Raw genomic sequence first — 24,379 nt, 5'->3', positions numbered from 1 at the left:
GCAGTTATGTGGATGGTATAGCAGGGACCCACATGAGATAAAGAAGTAGCAGAAATGGTACATTCTACATCAACATTAAGGTTCAATTATTTTAATTCCAAGTATCTGCACAAATAGCCAAATCAGCAGATAGGTCTATGATGTGCTTTCCCAGCATCTCCAAGGCAACAATGGACATCAGTCCATTTTAATGCTTCTACTCAGGATGGCACTGTGGGGGGCTGCAATCTGCCTGAAGCAACCACAAGAGCTTTGGTAATCCTATCTAATAAAGAGGGAATATGCAAATTGACTGTCACAAAGCTGGCGGCGCCCACAGTGGAGGCCAAGTTCCTGAAACGAGCCTTAACAAGCAATCAGCAGGGACCTGAGGCTGTACCCCCCCGCCCGGTGGGGCTTGACAGGGGACCTCAGGCCACACCCGCCCGCCCAGTGGGGCTTGATGGGGGACCTCAGGCCTTGGCCCCTGCCCTGGCGCTGGGCCAAGGGATCTCAGGCCGCGTCCCCAGCCGTGGCACCAGGGGCACCAGGCCAGGGGACCTGAGGGTGCACTGGGGGACCTGAGGCTGCGCCCCCTGTCCGGTGTGCGCCCGGGGACATGAGGCTTCGCCCCCCTGCCTGGCAGGGCTCGATGGGGGACCTGAGGCTGTGTCCCCGCCTGGTGGGGCTTGACAAGGGGGGGTGGGCCGGCTGGGTCTTGCGCGATTTTGAGGCGCCGCGGTTAGGCTTCTGACAGGAGGAAGATTTTCATATACATTTTACTAATTTTCTTTCATCTCTAATACTTCTATTATAGGGAAAGGGCAAACAGCAATATTAAAATATTTCCTCTAAAAATCTCCTTTTAATGTGCACGAATTTCATGCACCAGGCCATTAGTGCAAGTAATAAATTCCTAGAAAGGACCTAATTTTTTGCTATACTAGTTTATGTCAATCTTCTTTCTTCCTTAAGTTCCTACAGTACTCATGAATCATTCAACTTTTCTTTCTAAAATGTATTTTTATTGATTTTTTTTAGAGAGAGGGAGAGGGAGAGGGAGAGAGAGATATTGATGTGAGAGTGGAACATCAATCAGCTGCCTCCTACACGTCTCCCACTGGGGATCGAGCCCCAAATCTAGGCATGTGCCCTGACCAGGAACAGAACTGGCAACCTTTCAGTGCACAGGATGACATCCAACCAACTGAGCCACACCGGCCAGGGCAATCATTACATTTTCATATGCTGTGCTCTCTTCTTACTATTTAATCTATGCAGGTTTTCTCTAGGAAGCATGTACAACAAAATATAAATATTTCTATAGTCCTTCTCCCATCCCTAAATCCAATCTAAAAATGGTAATCAAAATAATATTTTATAATATAATCTTACTACTACAATGCTGATGGCTTTCCACTGCTCTAAAGATAAAAGTTCAAACTACCTACACACCTCAGTTTATATGGCCTTCTCATCTGTCTACCTCTTCTCTCATCACTTTCCTTTTCACGGGTCTACTGCACAGAAGTGTATCCATTCATCTTTTGTTGTTGTTGTTAATCCTCATCTGAGGATATTTTTTCTATTGATTTTTAGAGTGGAAGGGAGGGGGAGAGACAGAAACATCCATGTGAGAAAGACACAGTGGTTGCCTCCTGCATGTGTCTGCAGGCTGATTCTAGTACAGACAGGTTGGCAAACTATGGCCTGTGAACCAAATTTAGGTTTGATCTCCAGGGAGGGCACATGCAAGAAACCACCAATGAATGCAAAAATAAGCAGAACAAATCGATGTCTTTCTCTCAAATCAATTTTTAAAAAAAGATATTCCCCTTTGCACTGTACTGCACTGGCATCTTTATTTTACTTTTTAATATTTTTATTGATTTTTAGAGAGGGGGAGAGAGAAACATCGATCAGCTGCCTCCTGCACATCCCCTACTGGGGGATCCACCGGCAAAGCAGGCATGTCCTGACCTGTAATCGAAACGGCAACCTTCTGATGCATGGGATGATGCTCAGCCACACTGGCCATCTTTATTTTAAATCAGGATTTAAGTGAGTCTATTTCTTTATTCCTGATGTGTTTGTGCCAATAATTCACTGTTCTGATTACTATAACTTTATAGTAAATCTTGAAATTGAGTAACAATCTAAAGCTTTTGCTTCTTCAAGACTGTTTTTGTTAATCTAGGTTTTGTACTTCCATATAAATATTAGAATCAGCATGTCAATTGCTATTTTAAAAATGTCTGATTAGATTTTGATCAGGGTTATGTTCAACCTGTAAATCAATTTTGGGGAAAAAGTCATCTTAAAAATAGTGAATCTTCCAAGCCATAAGCATGGATTAACTCTCCATCGATTTAGATCTTTAATTTCTCTCAGCAATGTTTTGTGGTTTTCATTGTAGAGCAGTGTACTTTTTTAAAAAAAATGTATATATTTTTTTATTGATTTCAGAGAGGCAGGGAGAGGGAGACAGACAGAAACATCAATGACGAGAGAGAATCATTCATTGGCTGCCTCCTGCACACCTCTTACTGGGGATTGAGCCCGCAACCCTGGCATGTGCCCCTGACCGGAATCAAACCCAGGACCTTTGAGTCCACAGGCCAATGAAAAAAAATATATATGTTTTTTTCTGATTTCAGAGAGGAAGGGAGAGAGAAAGAGAGAGATATGAACATCAATGATGAGAATCATTGATTGGCTGCCTCCTGCACACCCCCTACTGGGGATCAAGCCCGCAACCAGGCATGTGCCCGACCGGAATTGAACCTAGGACCCCCTTCAGTCCGCAGGCCGACGTATAGCAGTGTTCTTAACTTCAGCACTACTGACATTTTGGGCCAGATAATTCTTTGTTGTGAGGGGTTGTCCTATGCATTGTACGATGTTAAGTAGTATCCCTGGCTTCTACCCACTAGATACCAGTGGTAGCCTCCAGTTGTGACAACCAAAAATGTGTCCACACATTACCAAATGTCTCCTGAGGATAGAAGGTAAAATTCCCCTCCACTGAAAATTACTGTTGTAGAGGTTTAAAAATATCTTTTGTTATATTCATTACTGGCACCTGATGTTACTGATGCTATTGTAAGCTGTGCTGCATGTTACATTTTACTTCCAAATAATCTGTTCTAAATCAGGTGTCAGCAAACTTTATCTGTAATTGGCCAGATAGTTAATATATTTTAGGCTTTTCAGGCCATATGATCTGTTGTAACTACTCAACTCTGTCCTTGTATTGTAAAAGCAGCCATAGACTACATGTAAATAAATGAGTGTTGTTGTGTTCCAATAGGAGGCTGAATTTGGTTCACAGGCCATAATTTGCCAACCCATCTGTACTAGAATACACATACATATAATCATAGCATACAAGTAGAAATACAGTTGACTTTATTCATTCATTCATTCATTTAATCCTCACCAGAGGATATTTTTTCCATTGATTTTTAGAGTGGAAGGTGAGGGAGGGGTGGTGTGTAAGGAGGGAGAGAGGGAGGGAGAGAGAGAGAGACACTATGTGAGAGAGACACATGGATTGGTTGCTTCCTGTACCCACCCCAACTAGGGCTGGGGATTGAATCTGAAACCCAGGTATCTGCCCTTGACTAGGAATCGAACCTGCGATACTTCGGTGGGAGGGCTGATGCTTTAACCACTGAGCTCATTGGCCAGGGCATTATTTTACCTTTTTATTAAAAATTTTAATTTTGACACTATTGCAGATTTCTCTCATTTGTCCCCTTCTACCTGGTACCGCCTCCCCATCCCTTGGCCTTCAATACCCATTGTCCATGTCCATGGGTTTACAGTTGATTGTTGTACATTTACCACTTATCTCCTTACTATGCTAAATTCACGTATTCATTCTAGTGGTTTGAATGTTCCTTTGCATTTTCTTTTTTTTTTTTTTAAATATATTTTACAGAGAGGAAGGGAGAGGGATAGAGAGCTAGAAACATCGATGAGAGAGAAACATTGATCAGCTGCCTCCTGCACACCTTCCACTGGGGATGTGCCCACAACCAAGGTACATGCCCTTGACCGGATTTGAACCCGGAACCCTTCAGTCCGCAGGCCGACACTCTATCCACTGAGCCAAACCGGTTTCGGCTGCATTTTCTTTTAAAAAATATTTTTTTATTGATTTCAGAGAGAGAGAGAGAGAGAGAGAGAGAGAGAGAGAGAGAGAGAGAGAGAGAAATCATGGATTGGCTGTCTCCTGCACGCTCCCTAGTGGGGATCGAGCCCAAGACCCAGGCGTGTGCCATTGACCAAAATCGAACCTGGGACCCTTCAGTCCGCAGGCCCATGCTCTACCCAGAGAAAAACCAGCCAGGGCCCTTTGCATTTTCTATGTATACAATCATGTCACCTTCAAATAATGACTTTTAGTTCTTCCTTTTCATTCTTTAAATCTTTTTTTTTCTTGCCTTATTGAATTGAGGGCCTCTACAACATTAAATAAAATATTGAGACAAATTTGCCTTTGCTTTTTATTCCTTACCCCAAAGGAAATGCATTCATTATTTCACCATTATGTAAGCTTTTTCATTTCACTGATCAAATTTAGGATTCCCTCCCATTTCTTAGTAGTTGATAAATGGGTGTTGAATTACAGCATTGCATTCCTGAGATAAACCTGACTTTGTCATTATGTACTCTCCATTTTATGAATTGCTAGCTTCCACTGCTAATATTGTGTTAAGAACTTTTACATGTGTGTTCATGGGAGATGGTGAGCTGTAATATTTTTTCTTGTAATGACATCATCAGGTTGCCACAGTTATTTGGTTAGGAAGTATTCCTCTTCCTTTATTCTCTCAAATAATTTGTGTTAAGACTGGTAAAATTATTTCTTCCTTAAGTGGTAGAATTTATCAGTAAAGAAAACAGTATAGAATTTTCTTTGTGAGAGATTGTTAATTACAGTTTCAATTTCTTCAACAGCTTTTTTCTTTGAGATTTTATTTCCTGTTATGTTAGATTAGGAAAGTTTTATTTTCCAAGGTATTTACCTAAGATGTCAAATTTATTGACACTATTCACAATATTTTCATATTCTTTTAGGATCTATAGTGATGTCTACTCTTTGTTTTTTTGTTGTTAATCCTCACCTGGGGATATTTTTTTTTGCACTGTTTTTCAGAGAGTGGAAAGGAGGGAAGTGGGAGGGAGCGAACCTGCAACTCAGGAACATGCCCATGACCTGGAATTGAACCCGAGACCCTTTGGTGTGCAGGCTGACACTCTTAACTACTGAACAACCCAGGCCAGGGCTTCAGTTAAAAAAAAAAAAAATTTCCTCACCCAAGTATATGTTTATTGATTTTTGAGAGAGGAGAAATGTGAGAGAGAAACATTGAACAGTTGCCTCCCGACCCACTGGGGATCAATCCTGCAACATTTTGTTGTACAGGACAACGCTCCAAACCAACTGATATTGGTGATGTGGGTCCTCCTTTTTGTCTTGATCAGTCTTTTTTTTTTTTTTTTAATATATTTTATTGATTTTTTTACATAGAGGAAGGGAGAGGGATAGAGAGTTAGAAACATCGATGAGAGAGCAACATCGATCAGCTGCCTCTTGTACAGCCCCTTACTGGGGATATGCCCGCAACCAAGGTACATGCCCTTAACTAGAATCGAACCTGGGACCCTTCAGTCCGCAGGCCAAAGCTCTATCCATTAAGCCAAACTGGTTAGGTCTGTCTTGATCAGTCTTGATAAGGGCTTATTAATTTTATGAAAATTTTTAAAGAACCAACTCCTGGCTTTGTTGATGTTATATATATTTTGGCTTGTTTCTATTATTTTGTTTTCTGCTTTAACATTTTTTCTTCCTTCTGCTACTTTTGGACTAAATTTTCTTTTTTCTAGCTTAAGCTGGCAGCTTACAATACTGATTTTAAAACATTCTTGTTTTCTAATATATGTACTTAAAGGCATGAAATTTTCCGTCAGCAGCAATGCTTAAGCTCAATGTCAATTTTGGTATGCTGCATTTTATAAACTTCATTTATTTAAATCTTTATTGTTGAAAGTATTATATATGTTCCCTTCCCTCCCCCATTAACCTTTCTAGTCCACCCCCCACCGCCCACCCCAGGACTTCACCACTCTATTGTCTGTGTTCATGGGTTACGCATATATGCATACAAGTTCTTTGGTCGATCATTTCCCATCCACCCTCCCTCCCCTGCCTTCCCTCTGAGATTCCGCAGTCTGTTCTATGCTTATATGTCTCTGGATCTATTTTGTTCATCAGTTTGTTCATTAAATTCCACATGAGTGTGATCACGTGGTACCTGTGTTTCTGACTGGCTTATTTTTGCTAAGCATAATACTCTCCGGTCCCTCCATGCTGTCTCAAAGGGTAAGAGATCCTTCTTTCTTACTGCTACATAATATTCCATGGTATAAATGTATCACAGCTTTTTTACCTATTCCCCAAATGATGGGCACTTGGGCTATTTCCAGACCTGAGCTATTGTAAATTGTGCTGCTATGAACATAGGGGTGCATACTTTCTTTCTGATTGGTGTTTTGGGTTTCTTAGGATACATTCCTAGAAGTGAGACCACTGGGTCAAATGGGAGTTTCATATTTAATTTTTTTGGGAAATTCCATACTGTTTCCCTAATGGCCGCACCATTTTGCATTCCCACCAACAGTGTACTAGGGTTCCCTTTTCTCTACATCCTTGCCAGCACTTGTCATCTGTTGATGGTAGCCATTCTGACAGGTGTGAGGTGATACCTCATTGTCATTTTAATTTGTATCTCTCTGATGATTAGTGACTCTGAGCAATTTTTCATGTCTCTTGGTCATCTGTATGTCCACTTTGGAGAAGTGTTTATTTAGGTCCTTTGCCCATTTTTTAATTGGATTATCTGTCTTCCTTTTAATTGGATTGTATGAGTTCCTTATATATTTTGGATATTAACCCTTTATCAGATGTATCATTGCCAAATACGTTCTCCCATCCAGTGGGCTCTCTTCAGTTTGTTGATGATTTCCTTTGCTGTGCAGAAGCTTTTTATTTTGATGAATTCCCATTTGTTTATTTTCTCCTTAGTTTCCTTTGCCCTAGGAGATGTATCTGTAAACACACTGCTAAGAGAGTTGTCTCATTTTATAAACTTTAAATTAAAAAAAAATTTTTTTTTGCTAATTTCCCATATGATTGCTTATTTGATTCATTAATGATTTGCAACTTTTCTCAATTTCCAATTATTTGGATATTTTCAAGTTATCATTATTAATTCCAAATTTAATTTCTTTGTGACTTGAGAAGATACCATGAATGCTTTCTATCATTCTGAATTTAATGTACTTGTTTTATGGCCCAGGATTTGATCTATCCCATTGACTGGTCTGTTTTTATTTGAAAAGAATCTATTTTCTGCAATAGTTGGGTATTCTATTTTTATAAAAGTTACACACAACATTTAGGTTATAACTTCCTGATGAACTGCCTGCCCTCTGTGCCAATATGAAGAATCACTCTTTATCTCTGCTAGTACTCCTCATCTTTAAGCTGTTTTGTCTGATGTTCACTTACCTAACAGTTTTATTATCAGTGTGATATGTTTCTGTCTTTCAGTGCATCTCTCATCCTATATAATCCTATGTAATAAAAGCCTAACATGCTAAGTGTCCGACCATTTGACCAATCGCCATGACGCGCACTGACCACCAGGGGGCAGACGCACCGACCAGTAGGTTAGCTTGCTGCTGTGGTCTGGCCAATTGGGATTGGGCGAGATGGGCCGGGCACGCCCTGGAGCCCTCCCATAGTCCCTCCCTGGCTCTGATCATACACCAATGGGGTCCCTCGGCCTGGCCTGTGCCCTCTTACAATCTGGGACCCCTCAGGGGATGTCCAGGACCCCTTGGCAGTCCAGGCCAAGGGACCACCAATGCACGAATCCGTGCACCGGGCTTCTAGTAAACATCATATAGCTTGATCTTTTTTTTTTTTTTTTAAATCAGTCTGATAATCTCTGTTCTTTCACACTTTACTAAAGTACATCTTTAACAATCCTTTAGTCTGTTAGCTCTAATGCATGAAATAACCCTCCGCTTTATGCTAACTGTGAAGTTCATAAGCATGCCTTCTAGGTATTCATCAAACTCAATTAAAAATTAATCTGTACAAAACACTGGAGACCTAAGAGAATCGTCAAGCAATATGATTTGACTACTTAACTCAGGTGTCCTCAAACTACGGCCCGCGGGCCACATGCGGCCCGCCGAGGACATTTATCTGGCCCGCCGGGTGCCACTGCCTGTCCTGCTTAGCAGCCGACTCGTCCCGGGCCCGCAGTGCGCATAGGAATTTGTTCATAGTTTTTTTTTTAAACTATAGTCTGGCCCTCCAACGGTCTGAGGGACAGTGAACTGGCCCCCTGTTTAAAAAGTTTGAGGACCCCTGACTTAACCAGTTAAAATAAAATATATCCATCTGTCTGGCTGTTCAGCCAATATTCCTCCATCTGCCCATAATAGTATTATGAGCCTTAAACAGCATGCCATGGTTGCTTTGCTTCTTGATTTATTGTGAGATAATTTTTTCTAAGCGTCGGTGGTAAATCACTAAAGTTAATAATGACCTAGTCATCACACATAAGAATTATTTTAGCTTAAAAATATAGTGCTTGCCCTGACCGGTGTAGCTCAGTTGGCTGAGTGTTGTCCCTTGCAATGAAAGGTCACCAGTTCAATTCCCGGTCAGGGCACGTGCCCAGGTTGAGGGTTCAGTCCCTGGGGGGCAACTGATAGATGTTGCTCTCCCCCTTCCTCTCTTTCTAAAACAACAACAAAAAGAAATCCTTGGGTGAGAATGTTTCATGTGCACTGGAGAAGAATGTATAATCTGATATTCTGGGATGAAAGGCTCTGTAAACGTCAATTATACCCATTTGGCCTAATGTGTCATTTAAGGCTGATATTTCTTTACTAGGGGCCCAGTGCACAAATTCGTGCACCTTGAAAGGAACTGTGTGCGCGAGGCTGCTGTGGGCACAGGAGTGGGTCTTGGCCCATCCTTCTTGCTGCCACCCGGCCCCTTCTGCCGGCCCCCAGCTCCAGCCACCGCTGCTCCCACGCACTGACAGTGCCAGCCCCACTTGTACCCGCGGATGGCATGGAACTATTGGGGCTGGCGCCAGCAGCGGGTGTGAGTGAGGCCATCGCCAGCAACGGGTGCGAGCAGTGGCTGCCGGCCCTGATTGTCTCTCAGGAGTAGGGGGAGATGGGGAAGCCCTGAGGGGTGATCGGGGCCAGCAGCTGCCGATCGCACCTGCTGATGGTGCTGAGTGATTGGGGCTGGCGCCGGGCGCTGGCAGCAGTTGTGAGCAGTGGCTTTGGTGCTGGCAGTGGATGTGAGAGGGGTCGGCCCGGCAGCAGGTGCGAGTGCTGACCACAGCGCGCAGGAACAAAGAATTTTCAGTAACCACCAGAGGCTCGCCCTGATGACAGCAACCTGAACCCTGCCTTAGTCTGGCGCCCCCGCTCCCCTGCTCCACCATCCCGCCTGCTGCCGACGTCCACAATGGTCCGTGCGCGCCCCCTGGTGGTCAGCACATGTCATAGTGACTGGTCAGTTGTTCTGCCGTTAGGTCAATTTGCATATTAGAGTTTTATATATATATATATATATATATATATATATATATATATATATATTGATTGATTTTCTGTTTGGATGAAGTACCTAGAGCTGTCAATGGAGTATTAAGGTCCTGAACCACGATTGTGCTTTGATCTGTTTCTTCCTTTAGTTCTATGAGTAGTTGCTTTACATATTTCGGTGCTTCCTGATTGGGTACATATATATTAAGAAGTGTTATGTTTTCTTGATGTAGTGTCCCTTTATCATTATACTAGTGGCCCGGTGCACGAAATTTGTGTACGGGGTGGGGTGTGTGTGTGTGTGTGTGTGTGTGTGTGTCCCTCAGCCCGCCCTGCACCCTCTCCAATGTCGGACATCCCTCTCAAAATCCGGGACCGCTGGCTCCTAAATGATCACCTGCCTGCCTGCCTGATCGCCCCTAACCACTCTGCCTGCCAACCTGCTCACCCCCAACTGCTCCCCCCGCTGGCCTGGTCACCCCCAACTGCCCCCCTGCCAGCCTGCTTGCTCCCAACTGCCCCCCCTGCTGGCCTGCTAGTCCCCAACTGTCTCCCCGCCCCCCCGCAGGCCTGCTTGCCTCCAAGTGCCCACCCCCTACTGGCCTGATCGCTCCCCAACTGCCCCTTCCCACTGGCCTGATCACCCCCAACTGCCCCCCCTGCTGGCCTGCTCGCCTCCAAGTGCCCAGCCCCTGCCGGCCTGATCGCTCCCAACTGCCCCCTCCCGCCGACCTGATCGCCCCCAACTGCCCCCCACTGCTGGCCTGCTCGCCCCCAACTGACCCCCTCCTGGCCTGATCGTCCCTAACTGCCTCTGCCTCGGCCCCGCCACCATGGCTTTGTCTGGAAGGATGTCCGGAAGGTCTCCTGGTCTAATTAGCATAGTTATATAGTTATTTCTGTTACCTTTTATTAGTATAGACTAGAGGCCTGGTGCACAGATTCGTGCACTGGTGGGGTCTCTTAGCCTAGCCTGTGGGGATCAGGCCAAAACCGGCTCTCTGACATCCCCCGAGGGGTCCCGAATTGTGAGAGGGCGCAAGCCAGGCCGAGGGACCCCACTGGTGCACAATTGGGGTTGGGGAGGGACCGTGGTAGGGGTCCAGAGCATGTTCAGCCCATCTTGCCCAGTTCAGATCAGCCGGACCCCAGAAGCAAGCTAACATACTGGTGGAAGCGTCTGTCCCATGGTGGTCAGTGCGCGTCATAGCTACCAGTCAAATGGTTGAATGGTCGCTTAGGCTTTTATACATAAAGATAATGTCCATCTTTGTCTCTTTTTATCAGGTGAGGATGTGAAAAACAAGTTGAAAACAAGAGACAGTTTAAAATCTGGCTTAATTTGTGCCAACACAGACTATATTTTAGTTAATTTTCACCTTAATCAACACTATAGTTTTTCTCCTCACTTAACTTTAATTTTGTTCTGTTAATCATCACCCAAGGGTATTTTTCTTCCATTTATTTTTAGAGAGAGTGGAAGGGAGGGGGGGGGAAAAGAGCGAGAGAAAAATTGATGAGAGACACATTGATTGGTTGCCTCCTGCAGGGGCCCGGAACAGGGCCGGGGATCAAGCCTGCAACTGAGGTATGTGCCCTGACAGGGAATTGAACTATGACATCCTGGTTCATGGGTTGACGCTCAACTACTGAGCATCACTGGCTGGCACAACTTTAAAATATATGTTCTCTAATAAGCCACTTCACAAATTATCCTACCAATATGAAAATCAAACAATCTAAAAAGAATCTGCCACTACAAAAATTACCCTACCAGCATGGAAAACACTGCCTCTGTGATACCCAAAGAACACCACACCATTAACCCCCAATAATATTAAAATTAAATAAAAGCACTTACAAGGCACATATATTTCATCACCACAAAATACTTTGATTAGAGGGGCAGGCTATGAAGAATGGCAGAGCAGTATTTACTATGTAGACACTATGTGTTAGACTTTGTTCAAATGCTTTATACATATTAAGTCATTCAGACTTCACAATAAAGTAGGAGGTAAGTACAATAATAATACCAATGTTAATCAAATATCTGATTTAGTGAAAGGAGTTTAAAAGAATAATATAATTTGCAATTGTCTCTTATTTGAATAGTATTCTAAACAGTTATGGCTAACATAGGGTATATCCAGATTTAATATGTATAATTAACACTGGTCTTACTGCTTGAGAAGGTTTAGGAGGTACACGAACCAAAGTTATATTAATTCACCTATCCAAGAATAAGTCTAAAAAGAATTAACTATTTACAGTTTTTAATTTTAAAATATGTCAAACCTATGTCAAAATTGAGAGTATACACTTGAATACTGATATATTCTTTATCTAAATTCACCAACTGCTAACATCTTTCTAGGCCTACTGTTTCTTTATTTCTTTACAATATACACATTTCTCTTTTGCCAATGTAGAGTATAAACATCCTTAAATACTTCAAAACTATCTCTCCAATAAAAAGACATTCTCTTACATGGTTAACCACAAAACCATTACCACATCTAGGAAAATCAACAAAATAACACCATCCAACATACCCAAACTTCCTCAGTAGTCCCTACAATGTTCTTCAGATAAACTTTTTTACAAAACCCAGATCCAATCACATATTTGGATGCTATGTCTCTTTAGTCTCCCCAAGTCTTCTGTATTTCACAACACTGAATTCTTTGAAGAGTTTGGACTTCTGGATATATATGTAACGTTTCTTCACGATTAGAATGTGCATTTTCAGCAAGAACATCACAGCAACACCACAGCGGTCAAGCTGGGTACCCCTTCCCCTCCCCCTATATCAAGAGACATTTAATTATTTAACTATGGCAATGTCAAACTTGACGACTTAAGATAGTGACTATCAAATCATCCTATATAATAAAAGCCCAGCGACGAAAAACCTGAATGACCAGAACAACCGGTAGACCAGTCATTATGACGCGCACTGACCACCAAGGGGCAGATGCTCAACGCAGGAGCTGCCCCCCGGTGGTCAGTGCGCAACTACAGTGGGAGTGTGACTTGGCTGACTGGAATGAGCAGTTGCTCCCACTGCGAACCCCGGGCCGCTGGGCAGGAACCCAGCCTGCAATTGATTGTTGTCTCCTCACCCCAGGCTCCTCCTCCTCACTCCCTGCCACCTCCTCTGGAAACCCGCAGGCTGCCACCGGGCTCGCAGAACTGACCCTGGAGGCTGGGAGGCAGTTTGTGGCTGCCACGGGACTAAGGCCTACTCTGCTGCCTCTAAGTGCTATTTTTCCTGGGCCCCGCCCCAACGAGGTCCCTTAGAGAGGCGAGTGCTCTGGCTCCACGGAAGATGCTGGACCAGGGAGCAGCCACTCAGAGGGTGGGCCCACAGCTGCTCGGCTGACTGGGATGAGCAGTGCTCCCACAGCGGGCCGATCCCCGCAGGTCACGCTCCCCCCACCAGTGTACAGATCCCATGCACTGGGCCTCTAGTTCCATTATAAAGGCACAACACTCACCACCCCCCCACTTTGTCATTAGTAAGTAAATTGTGGGATGAATACCTTAAGGCCATTTTAATATACTGTTTCAACACCATTCACTCAATGATTTTAGCATCCACTGGAAATAGTGCTGCTAATTATTATACCAGATTATTAAATGGTGATTTTCTATTAACTATCATTCCTTACTTTTATTAGCTGGTATTTTTCTGTTAAAAAAGAGCATTGTTTCCCCTTCTTTTAGTTGTGAATGGTATTTAGAAACCAAAACCAGGGTCTACACGTGTTCTTTGCTACTGGATATCACTGCTTCTAGGCCTGTCAGTCAGGAAATAAGCAGTTTTTAAAAAAATGAGTTAATTCTCATACCTCCAATTCACCTTCCCCATTCCATATTTTTATATCCCTTCTCCACACCACTTCCCAACAACACCAACATACTACTAATTTTCCCTACCCCATTATTCATACAAATTGGTTTCAAAATTGCCTGGCTGGTGTTGCTCAGTGGTTGAGTGCAGACCTATGAACCAGGAAGTCACAGTTTGATTCCTGACTCCTAGTCAGAGTATATGCCACTACCAATTACAAACCCCAAGTCAAAATTTTTTAGTAGTTCTACTTACTACCATATATCCTACTAAGAGTGTAAAAGTTACTTGAATTAAGTACTTTTTTCCTGTGTGGCTATTGTTATCGATTTGATATATATAATACCAGTTGTTTCAGCTTATATTCATTCAATTTTGGGATTCACCTTTGTCCCTATCCTTTTTTATTTTGTAAGTCAAACATTTACATACTTGAAAAGTTACAATTATATAAAAAAGAAATTAATTTTAACAAAACTCATTAGCATACTAAGACATGAAAACAAAACAAAAAAAACTCAACACCGAGTTGATCTGATTACATCTAGCTTTTGCACACAATGAATAGCCTTTGTCCTTGTAAGTAGAACTGTTTGTTATTAGCCCAGCCCTCCTACACATTCTCCTTATAGTGCCATATTTCTAAAACATTGTTACTATAAACAAAGCACCAAGTCCCCAAATATGCTATATGTGAGCATCTTCCATAGGTGATGGGATAATCACCCACATTCAACATAATATAAATACTCCTTAATGGCATTAATATTCCCTAATCACAATGGCATTACCTCCAATCCCTTTTTGAAAACCTATTCTATTGAAAAAATACTTATTTTAAATGTATATATCTTATGTAAACTTAAAATTTTAACATTCAATGAAATCTGATCATTGGATATATCCAGGTTTTTTGTGTTTTTTAAAAGTGAGTCTTTTGAGAGATGACCATTTTATTTATTGATTTTAAAGAGGGAAGAAGTGAGGGAGGGCGAAAAGGTGAGAGAGGGAATGGGAGAAGCGGAGGAGAGAGGGAAATAGAGAAAGAGAAATATCGATTTTGTTGTTTCACTTATTTATGCATTCATTGGTTGATTCTTGTATGTGCCCTGACTGGACCACAACCTTGGCAGATTGAGATGACATTCTAACCAACTGAGCTACCTTGCCAGGGCCAAGAGATGACCATTTTAGAACCACTGGTCAATGAGGACATTAAATAAAGCCTTTAAAATACAGTAACAGGCTACAAAAAGAATACCAAACAAGATGTCTAAAAACACGTGGTTATAAAAAAAAAAAAAAGAAAAACGTACCAACACCAACAGCACCAAATTGCTGCCCGACTAATGAACTTGGACTGAACTGACTGTATGTCGACATCCTGCCAAAAGGTCCATAGGAACCCACTGACTGGAATGAAGAAGTAGATGAGCCTAGTGAAGACTGAAGAAAAACCATGGGTTATTTTTTTCAAGCTCTAAACAACATACATATAATGGAAAGAAATTTGAATATTTACACTTTTAAGAAAACTATTAAATTATAACTACTAGACACAACAGCAATTATAATCTTACAACATGCATTTAACATTAGAACAGTTGAATAATCTGATTTCACTATTTGTGTATCTAGCTAACCCTTGAACAACACAGGTTTGAACCGTGAGGGTCCACTTATATGTGAATTCTTTTCAATATAGTCAGCTCTCAATAAATGGAGAGGGTCCATTGTATGTGTTGTTCTACACCATTTTATATAAAGGACTTGAGCATCCACGGATTTTGGTATCTATAGAAGGTCGTGGAACCAATATCCCACACAATCCGAGAAACTACTATGGCTAAGTTTTGGGGAGTCAAAAGTTACATGTGGCCCTGGATAGATGGTTCAGTTGGCTGGAGTATCATCCTGTACACCAAGCATGTCAAACTCAAAGGCTAACAAGGGCCAAATAAATGAGGCATGTGGCCCACGGGCCATGAGTTTTACATGCTTGCTGTACACCAAAAGGTTGCAGGTTCGATTCGCGGTAGGGAGACGTATGGGAGGCAACTGATTGATGATGTTTCTCTCTCTCTCCCCCTTTCTCTCTCTAAAATCAATGAAAAAAGAAAACAATATATCCTCAGGTGAGGATTAAAAAAAAAAAAGTATCTTTCACAGAGAAGTTAAAAAAAAAAATACGCATGAATGTTTTATTGTGTGAGGGTTGGCACCCCCAAATTCTGCATTGTTCAAGGGCTATATGTGCTAATTTTATACTCACTGATATCTACTTTTTTTCTACAATAAACTCCTCCTTTGAGTAAAGAGTTTTATAGCAGATTTAGGAAAGAACTGAAGAAAAGTTACTTGGCTATCAAGTAAAATAACTTTGCTTAAAGAGAAAAAACATGAAAAGTCTTACTTGGTTATATTGAGTTTTAAATCCATGTTGACAAATAAGACATCTCACTTTTGAACTTACTCTTATTTTCTACCATGTGAGGGGCACTATTAAATTTACAGGAAAGAGATGGAAAAACAAAGTATTCCACACAAAAATTTACATTTTTAAATATAGTTATCAAGTTAAATAAAAAATTAAAAAAACATTTACTAAACCTGAAATATAATTCAATATGTAGATACACAAACTTTTATAATACAAATTTATCTTAATATAAAATAGCCTATCTAATAAAGAGGGAATATGTTAATTGACCCTCACACCATCGCAAAGATGGTGGGGCCCACAGCCAGTAAGGAGGAAATATGCTAATTGACTGCCCCACCCACAAAGATGGAAGCGCCCACAGCCAATAAGGAGGGAATATGCTAATTGACTGCCACACACTCAAAGATGGCGGCGCCCACAGCCACAAGATGGTGGCACCCAGTCCCCTCAGCCCTGCCGGGGCGCCTGCCTCTGGGGTCCCCCAGTCCCCTCAGCCCCCCAGGGCCAGCCTGAGGCGCAGGCAAGCCTTAGATGTCAGCTGCCCAGGGCCAGCCCAAGGTGCAGGCAAGCCTCGGATGTCAGCTGCCCAGTCGAAGCCCGAGGCGCAGGCAAGTCTTGGATGTTGGCTGCCCAGCCACCCAGGGCTGCCCGAGGCTCAGGTAACCAGGGCTGGCCAAGGCTCGTGCTGACGGCAGAGGCAGCAGCAGAGGTGTGATGGGGATGTCGCCTTCCCCTGATCGCCAGGCTGAGGGACCCCCCCCTCCAGTTCATGAATTTTCATGCACCGGGCCTCTAGTTTCATAATATAAATATGAAGTGTAATAACAACTACTGGCATATAAGCTCACTGATGGTAGGACTTTGTCTGTGTATTCACTGCTAGTACCAGGCACATGGCAGGTGCTCAATAAATACTACTGAAAAAATGAACTAAAAGTTCAAAAGTTGCCCTGGCTGGTTTGGCTTGGTGGACGGAGCACCAGCCTACAGACTGAAGGGTCCCGGGTTCGATTCCGGTCAAGGGCACATGCCTGGGTTGTGGGCTCGGTCCCCAGTGGGGCGTGTGCAAGAGGCAGCCAATCAATGATTCTCTGTCATCTTTGATGTTTCTATCTCTCCCTTCCTCTCTGAAAGCAATAAAAATATATTAAAAAAAAAAAAAAGTTCAAAAGTTGCCTGACCAGTGTTGCTCAGTGGTGGAGCATCAACCATCAACCTATGAACTGGGAGGTCATGGTTCTATTTCTGGACAGGGCATATGCCTGGGTTGCAGGCTCGATCCCCAGCAGGGGGCATGCAGGAGGCAGCCAGTAGATGATTCTCTCTCATCATTGATGTTTCTATCTCTCTTTCCCTTCCTCTCTCTGAAATTAAAAAAAAAAAAAAAAAATCCAATTCAATACCATTTGATTTGCCTTCTCCTTGATTTTTCTCATTCCATAAGGCTGATTACTTAAATAACTGGTTCCCGGGAGAATTACCAAAAGCTATCTATCTATCTATCTATCTATCTATCTATCTATCTATCTAAAAGCCTAAATGCAAATTGTCCCTGTGGGAGTTATACTGGGAGACCGATCACTCACTATGACATGCACTGACTACCAGGGGGTGGTGCAAACAAAGGAAGGCCCCGATTGGCCCTAATCTCCGGCCAGGCCTAGGGACCCTACCCGTGCACGAATTTTGTGCCACTGGGCCCCTAGTATCCTATAGTATAAAGATGTAATATGCAAATTAACCCTCATGCCCTCACAAGATGGCTGCCTATGAGCAGGCTGGCAGGGGGGTTAGTGAAAGACGACCAAACGAATGAACAGCAGGCTGCGTGGGGTGACCAGGCTGGCAGGGGGGTTAGTGAAAGACGACCAAATGAATGAACAGCAGGCTGCGTGGGGTGGCCAGGCTGGCAGGGGGGTTAGTGAGGGACAACCAAATGACTGAACAAGCAGGCTGTGTGGGGCAACCAGGTCGGCAGGGGAGTTAGTAAGGAATGACCAGGCTGGCAGGGGGGCAGTTGGGGGTGACCACACCAGCCGGGGGGGCAGTTAGGGGCAACCACGCTAGCAGAGGGGCGACCAGGCCAGTGGGGGAGGGGGACCGTAAGAGGCGATCAGGCTGGTGGTGGTGGTGGGGCAGTTAGGAGTGACCAGGTCGGCAGGGAGGGGGCAATTGGGGATGACCTGGCCGGCAGCAGAGGGCAATTAGAGGCAACCAGGCCAACAAGGCGGGGGGGGGGGGGGCAGTTAGGGGCGACCAGGCAGGCAGGCAGGCGAGCGATTAGGAGCCAGCGGTCCAGGATTGTGAGAGGGATGTCCAACGGCCGGTTTAGGCCCAATCTCTGGAATCAGGCCTAAACCAGCAGTTGGACATCACCCGAGGGTTACCGGATTGGAGAGGGTGTAGGCTGGGCTGAGGGGACTGCCCCCCACCCTGTGCACAAATTTCGTGCACCAGGCCTCTAGTGTATATATAAAATAGATACCACCACTCTTTGGTGTAGGCCAGTGATTTTCATCTCATTGCATACATAAACTAATTGCTAAAATTCTGCAGCACACCAAAAAGTACATTATACTCTTTGCCCATCTGACAAAAAATAAATAGGTATAATTATCATTCATTCACATCAAATGGCTATAGCTGTGTTGGCTGTTGTCATTCTTTTATTTGACAATCTAAGGGAAAAGAGGTCAGTGCCCCTGAGTAAATAGTCAGGTATTTCAAGTTTTAACAATTCTTGTGGCACACCAATTGAAAATTGCTGGTGTAGGCAGCTATTTCTATTAGAATGTGTCTCTTCTCTCTCCATTTAAGAAGTCAGATTACCTCAGGATTCCTTCAGATTTACTTCCTCAAACTTAAGACTTAAAAAGGAGAGGATAATCAACAATTGAATCTAAAAATCAAAATAAACGAACAAAAAAATCTAATGAATAAACTGATGAATAAAATAGAATCAAGATGCATGGAAATATGAAATAACAGACTGAGGACTCTCAGAGGGAAGGGTGGAGAGGGACCAGGAGAGAATAATCAAAGATCTTATATGCATACTAGAGGCCCAATGCATGACATTTGTGCACTCGAGGGGGCTGGGGGAGGTTCCCTCAGCCTGGCCTGCGCCCTTTTGAAGTCTGGGAGCCCTCGGGGAGAGGGCCTAAGCTGTCAGTTGGACATCCTTAGTGCTGCCGCGGAGGCGGGAGAGGCTCCTGCCACAGCCCCAGCCATCAGCCCGGCTTGTGGCTGAGTGGCGCTCCCCCGTGGGAGCGCACTGACCACCAGGGGGCAGCTGCACGTTGAGCGTGTGCCCCCTGGTGGTCAGTGCTCATCATAGCGACTGGTTGTTCCTGGTTGTTCTGCCATTAGGGTCAATTTGTATATAACCCTTTTATTATATAGGATATGCTTTACCTATGGACACAGACAATAGGGTGGTGAAGGCCTGGGGTGGGGAGGGAACTAGGTGGAGGTGGGCAATGGGGGGAAAAAAGGGGACACCAATAATGCTCTCAACAATAAAGCAAAAAAAAAAAGGAGCCCTAACCGGTTTGGCTCAGTGGATAGAGCATCAGCCTGTGGACTGAAAGGTCCCGGGTTCGATTCCGGTCAAGGGCATGTACCTTGGTTGTGGGCACATCCCCAGTAGGAGGTGTGCAGGAGGCAGCTGATCGATGTTTCTCTCTCATCGATGTTTCTAACTCTCTATACCTCTCCCTTCCTCTCTGTAAAAAATCAATAAAATATATTTAAAATAGAAAAAAAGAGAGGATAGATGAGAGTAAAGAATTTCTCTAGTTTATGTTACAAGAATAAAATTTACCATTTCTTATTAAAAAGCTTGACTTATATTCAAGAAAAATGAGTGGTAAATAAATGTTAAAAGGTCCCTTTTCTTTTTTTCTGTTTTAATTTTATACTAGAAGAGTTCCTGAGGCACTTTCTTTTAATAACTAGAAGACAAATTGTGTATAAGATAATATGTACTTTAAGAATCTGACTTGTGGGAAACTAAGATTTTTATCACTCATAGCACAAAAAAAGGAAAGTTAACTTAAAAGTATTACATTGATAAATGAATAAGCATCTTGCAGCGCAAATGACCAGACTTTTTTTTAAACCCGGGGTTTTATTTTATTTATTTACTTTTTAATCCTAACCCGAGGATATTTTTCCATTGATTTTTAGAGAGAGTGGAAGGGAGGGGGAGAGACAGAGAGAGAGAAGCACATCGACTGGTAGAGGTAGAGGTATGTGCCCTTGACCGGAATCAAACTTGAGACCCTTCAGTCAGCAGGCCGAGGGACTATCCACTGAGCCAAACCAGCTAGGGCCAAACAAAGACTTCTAATAAGAAAAAAGGTAAAGAAATAAATAAATTCAGGAGGAAAACCAAGGGGCCATGAGGTTTTAATCAGCTATGCCCTCAAGTAAAAATATTCTTACTGGGACCTGCTTCCTCTATTATAGCTGACAGTTTCTATATGCTCCCAATTAAAATGTAAAACGAAAATAGGAATTGTAAAGACATCCTCTTTAATCCATAATTAAAAATTTTTAGATATCATATGTGCTTCTTTTTAATAAAATACATAATTAGAAAGTATATTTAAAAATATATTTAAAATTTTGGCTCTATCCCAATCTCACTTGATTTTAGAGAAGAAGGGAGAGATAGAAACATCAATGATGAGAGAGAATCATTCATCAGCTGCCTCCTGTATGCCCCCTACTGGGAACCGAAGCCGCAACACGAGCATGTGCCCTTGACTGGAATTGAACCTGGGACACTTCAGTCCACAGGCCGACGTTCTATCCGCTGAACCAAACTGGCTAAGGCTAAAATACACAATTTTTTACTGCTCTCACTGAAAATACTTAGTTTTTTTTTAATACCTTATTTAGGGAATTGAACATGTTGTATGTTAAAATTTTTTAATGTTTGGCTCTCTCTTTTTTTAAAAAATCCTCACCCAAGGACACATTTTTTATTAATTTGAGAAAGAGAGAGAGAGACAGAGAAACATTGATCAGTTACCTGACCATGATGCTCCAACCAACTGAGCCACTTGGCCAGTGCTGTTTGGCTATCTTATATAACGTTGCATGTATATTATATAACATATAATGTGATTTTACTCCCCTCCCTCCAAACTAATATTACCTAAGAGTAGCCATCACCATCTTGGTTTTTAATATGAATCACATGAAAATTAATATAGTGGCACAGATCCTGGATTTCAGAGCCAACTGTCTGGGTTTGTTCAAATTGTGGCTCTATCCCAATCTCACTTGTAAAAACTGAGAATATTTATAATAACAAGCTCAGAGGGTGATATGAGGATTGACTTTTATGTGTAGTGGTTTGAATAGTGCTTCTCATATAATTAGATCTTGATAAACATTTTAACTGATGTTGAAATTAGAAAATATTTTATGATAAAAATAAATTCATTAGCTATTTCAGACTTTATTTAGTTTCTTATGATCTAGAGCAGTGGTCGGCAAACTCATTAGTCAACAGAGCCAAATATCAACAGTACAACGATTGAAATTTCTTTTGAGAGCCAAATTTTTTAAACTTAAACTTCTTCTAACGCCACTTCTTCAAAATAGACTCTTCCAGGCCGTGGTATTTTGTGGAAGAGCCACACTCAAGGGGCCAAAGAGCCGCATGTGGCTCGCGAGCTGCGGTTTGCCCACCACTGATCTAGAGAGAAAAACCTAGATGAAACATTATCCAGGTATTTTAGGTATCTAGGGAAATAGAAAATGGTAAGCTATATATGGGCATTCAACTGAGAAACAAACAAACAAAACCCTGAAAACCCAGGAATGGCAAAAGCCAAGCTAGCCATGTGCATCAACTTTATTTGAACGCCAAGACAAACTCATTATCAGTTACCTGAACGATAGCTGGGTCCTGAGGCAAAGAACATTGTGGTTTGGGCGGCTCACAAACAGTGAGGTCTTTAATATCACTTCCGCGGAATATAATGTATTCAAAGACTTCATCTCGAGGTGGTATTGGACGATCTGTTGGTCTGTCTTCGGTACCAAAGGACCGAACTGGTAAGAAAACAGAAGATATGAGATATGTGCCTACTCATCATATTCAGGTAGTACCTCCTATAAGTGTACTGTTCCAAGTATTAAGCAGCAGTTCTTAAATGTCACCCATGAGAAAGTACTCATTAATTTATAGCTAAATAATTTTTTAAAAGAGGAAAATAAAGTGAGTTTTGCCTAGAGCTAAATGTATTCAATTTAAACAAAGACTGTATCACAAGACTGTGCTCTTCCTAGATTTTTATTTATTTACTAGAGGCCCAATGCATGAAATTTGTGGAAGAGTAGGCCTTCCTTCCCCTGGCTGCCGGCAGGACTGGGCTTCTTCGCAGCCCCAGCTTCTGGTCTAATTAGCATATTATGCTTTTATTATTATAGATTAGTGGCCCGGTGCACGACATTTGTGCACTGGGGGCGGGAGGGGAGGCATCCCTCAGCCTGGCCTGTGCCCTCTCGCAGTCCGGGGCCCCTCAGGGGATGTCCGCTTGCCAGTTTAGGCCCACTCCCCGTGGACATCCTCCGAGGGGTCCTTAGCATTGCTGCGGAGGCGGGCATCCGCTACCACTGCTGTGCTTGCCAGCCATAAGCCCAGCTTCTGGCTTCTGGCTTCTGGCTTCTGGCTTCATGGTGCTCCCCCTGTGGGAGTGCACTGACCACCAGGGAGCAGCTCCTGCATTGAGCATCTGCCCCCTGGTGGTCAGTGTATGTCATAGTGACTGGTCATTCCGCCATTTGGTTGATTTGCATATTAGCCTTTTATTATATAGGATATCTTTGGTACTTGTGGTGAGAGGCAGTGTTGATTTATTTTTTATTTACTTATTTTCATTGTTTGATCTATTTTTAAGGTCCTCATTCAGCAAAATAAAAAATTGGAAACCTATGTGATATTTCCTGTGTGTGTGGTGGGAGGAAGTGGGGGTAGGGAGGAGAGGGCAGTGCGTGAAGATTTTACAGAGTCCACAAAATCCCCAAGTTCTGAAAATGCATGCATCCATATAGAAGTTTCAAATAAGAAAGTTTGAAAGATCACATATTATCCATTTAAAGAGCATCCTAGAGGAAGTAACTCAACATTGTGCCAAATTTTGAACATATGCATTTTTTCCACAGAACTGATCCAAAGCTAGACTGAAGATGAATGTTATTTCAGTTTAAATAATGCCTTTTTTTAATCCTAAAAGTTCTTTCTGGTATTTATGAGATTTCCAGACAAGATGGTGGCATAGGTGTAGGTTTACAGAAGAATATCCCTCCCTTAAACTAATAAAAAAAGTTAAAAGTATCCCCAGGCCAGGAAATGATCTCAAACACATACTATGAAATTTTGTTAGGTATCTTTCAGATGCTGAATGAATTACTCTGAACTGAAGAGGAATCCCAGAAACCGTATGTAGCATGCCCTTAGAAAGTTTTACTGGTACCCAACAACTTGGTGGATGAGGATAGGGGCACAGATGTGGAAAAAAAGTTGAAATTTCCTTTCTCCTGCTTGCCAAACAGTACTGTATCAGGGCAGGGGTAAGTGGCAAGGTTTTACATTTTGTCCTTTATCCAAAAGGAAGGCTAAAGAGTTAGAAAAAGCAGGACTACTAAGAAAATTACAATTAAATCAATCTCCCTCCTAACCTCAGGATCACCACCATCACCACCACCCACCACCATCACACAATGTATAATGTCCCAGCCCTCCAAAGTAATAGATAAGCTCATCCTGAAGCAAAGGAGGGGAAAAGTCAAAGCCCTTCCTCTACAAAATCATAGAGAAGCTTCATAGCTTTTCAAGGACTAACAATAACCACATATTCAAAAGATAGATTAACTGCTTTATATTCTAAAAAAAAAATAAATCGAATTTACACCTTAAGAAACTAGAAAAAACCCCCACACAAATAAACCCCAAATCCAGCAAAGTAAATAACACAGATAAGAGCAGAGATAAACAACAACAACAAAACAGAAAAATAATCAACAAAACCATAAGTTGGTTTTCTGAAAAGATCAACAAAATATAGAAACCTTGGATACAGTGACTAAAGTTAAAGGTGAGAAAATGCAAATAACTAAAATCAGAAATGAGAACAAGGATACTAACTACTACCAGTCTTATGGAAATTAAAAGGCTTATAAGATAATCGTATGCCGAAACAAACTAGATAATTTAGATGAAACATAAAAATTCCTAATTACCAAAAGTGATTCAAGAAAAAAACCCAGAAAATCTCAACAGACCTACAAGGGATTTGACTAGTAATCGAAAACCTCCAAAGAACCAGAACCAGATGGTTTTACTGGTGAATTTTATCAAACATTAAAAAAAAGAATTAAGATCAATCCTATTCAAACTCCTTCAAAAAAAGAAAACACTTAACACATTCTAA

The 24,379-nt window shown here is 42.3% G+C and overlaps 1 protein-coding gene across 2 annotated transcripts in view; it reads right to left on the bottom strand.

The window, feature by feature from the left end:
- Positions 1 to 24,379, bottom strand: part of LSM14A (LSM14A mRNA processing body assembly factor) — an 81,761-nt gene that overhangs the window by 36,313 nt on the left and 21,069 nt on the right. For both annotated transcript variants that reach the window (XM_080645789.1, XM_080645788.1), the window contains exons 2-3: positions 21,835 to 21,998; positions 14,803 to 14,932 (exon numbers count right to left, since the gene is read on the bottom strand). In XM_080645789.1, coding sequence (XP_080501915.1) covers positions 14,803 to 14,932; positions 21,835 to 21,998 — 294 coding nt within the window. The remainder of the gene's footprint in view (positions 1 to 14,802; positions 14,933 to 21,834; positions 21,999 to 24,379) is intronic.

This window comes from Plecotus auritus (assembly GCF_963455305.1).
Source record: "Plecotus auritus genome assembly, chromosome: 10".
NCBI classification, from domain to species: Eukaryota; Metazoa; Chordata; class Mammalia; order Chiroptera; family Vespertilionidae; genus Plecotus; species Plecotus auritus.
Note: the sequence above shows the minus strand (reverse complement) of the source record. Positions and strands in the feature narration are given on the sequence as shown.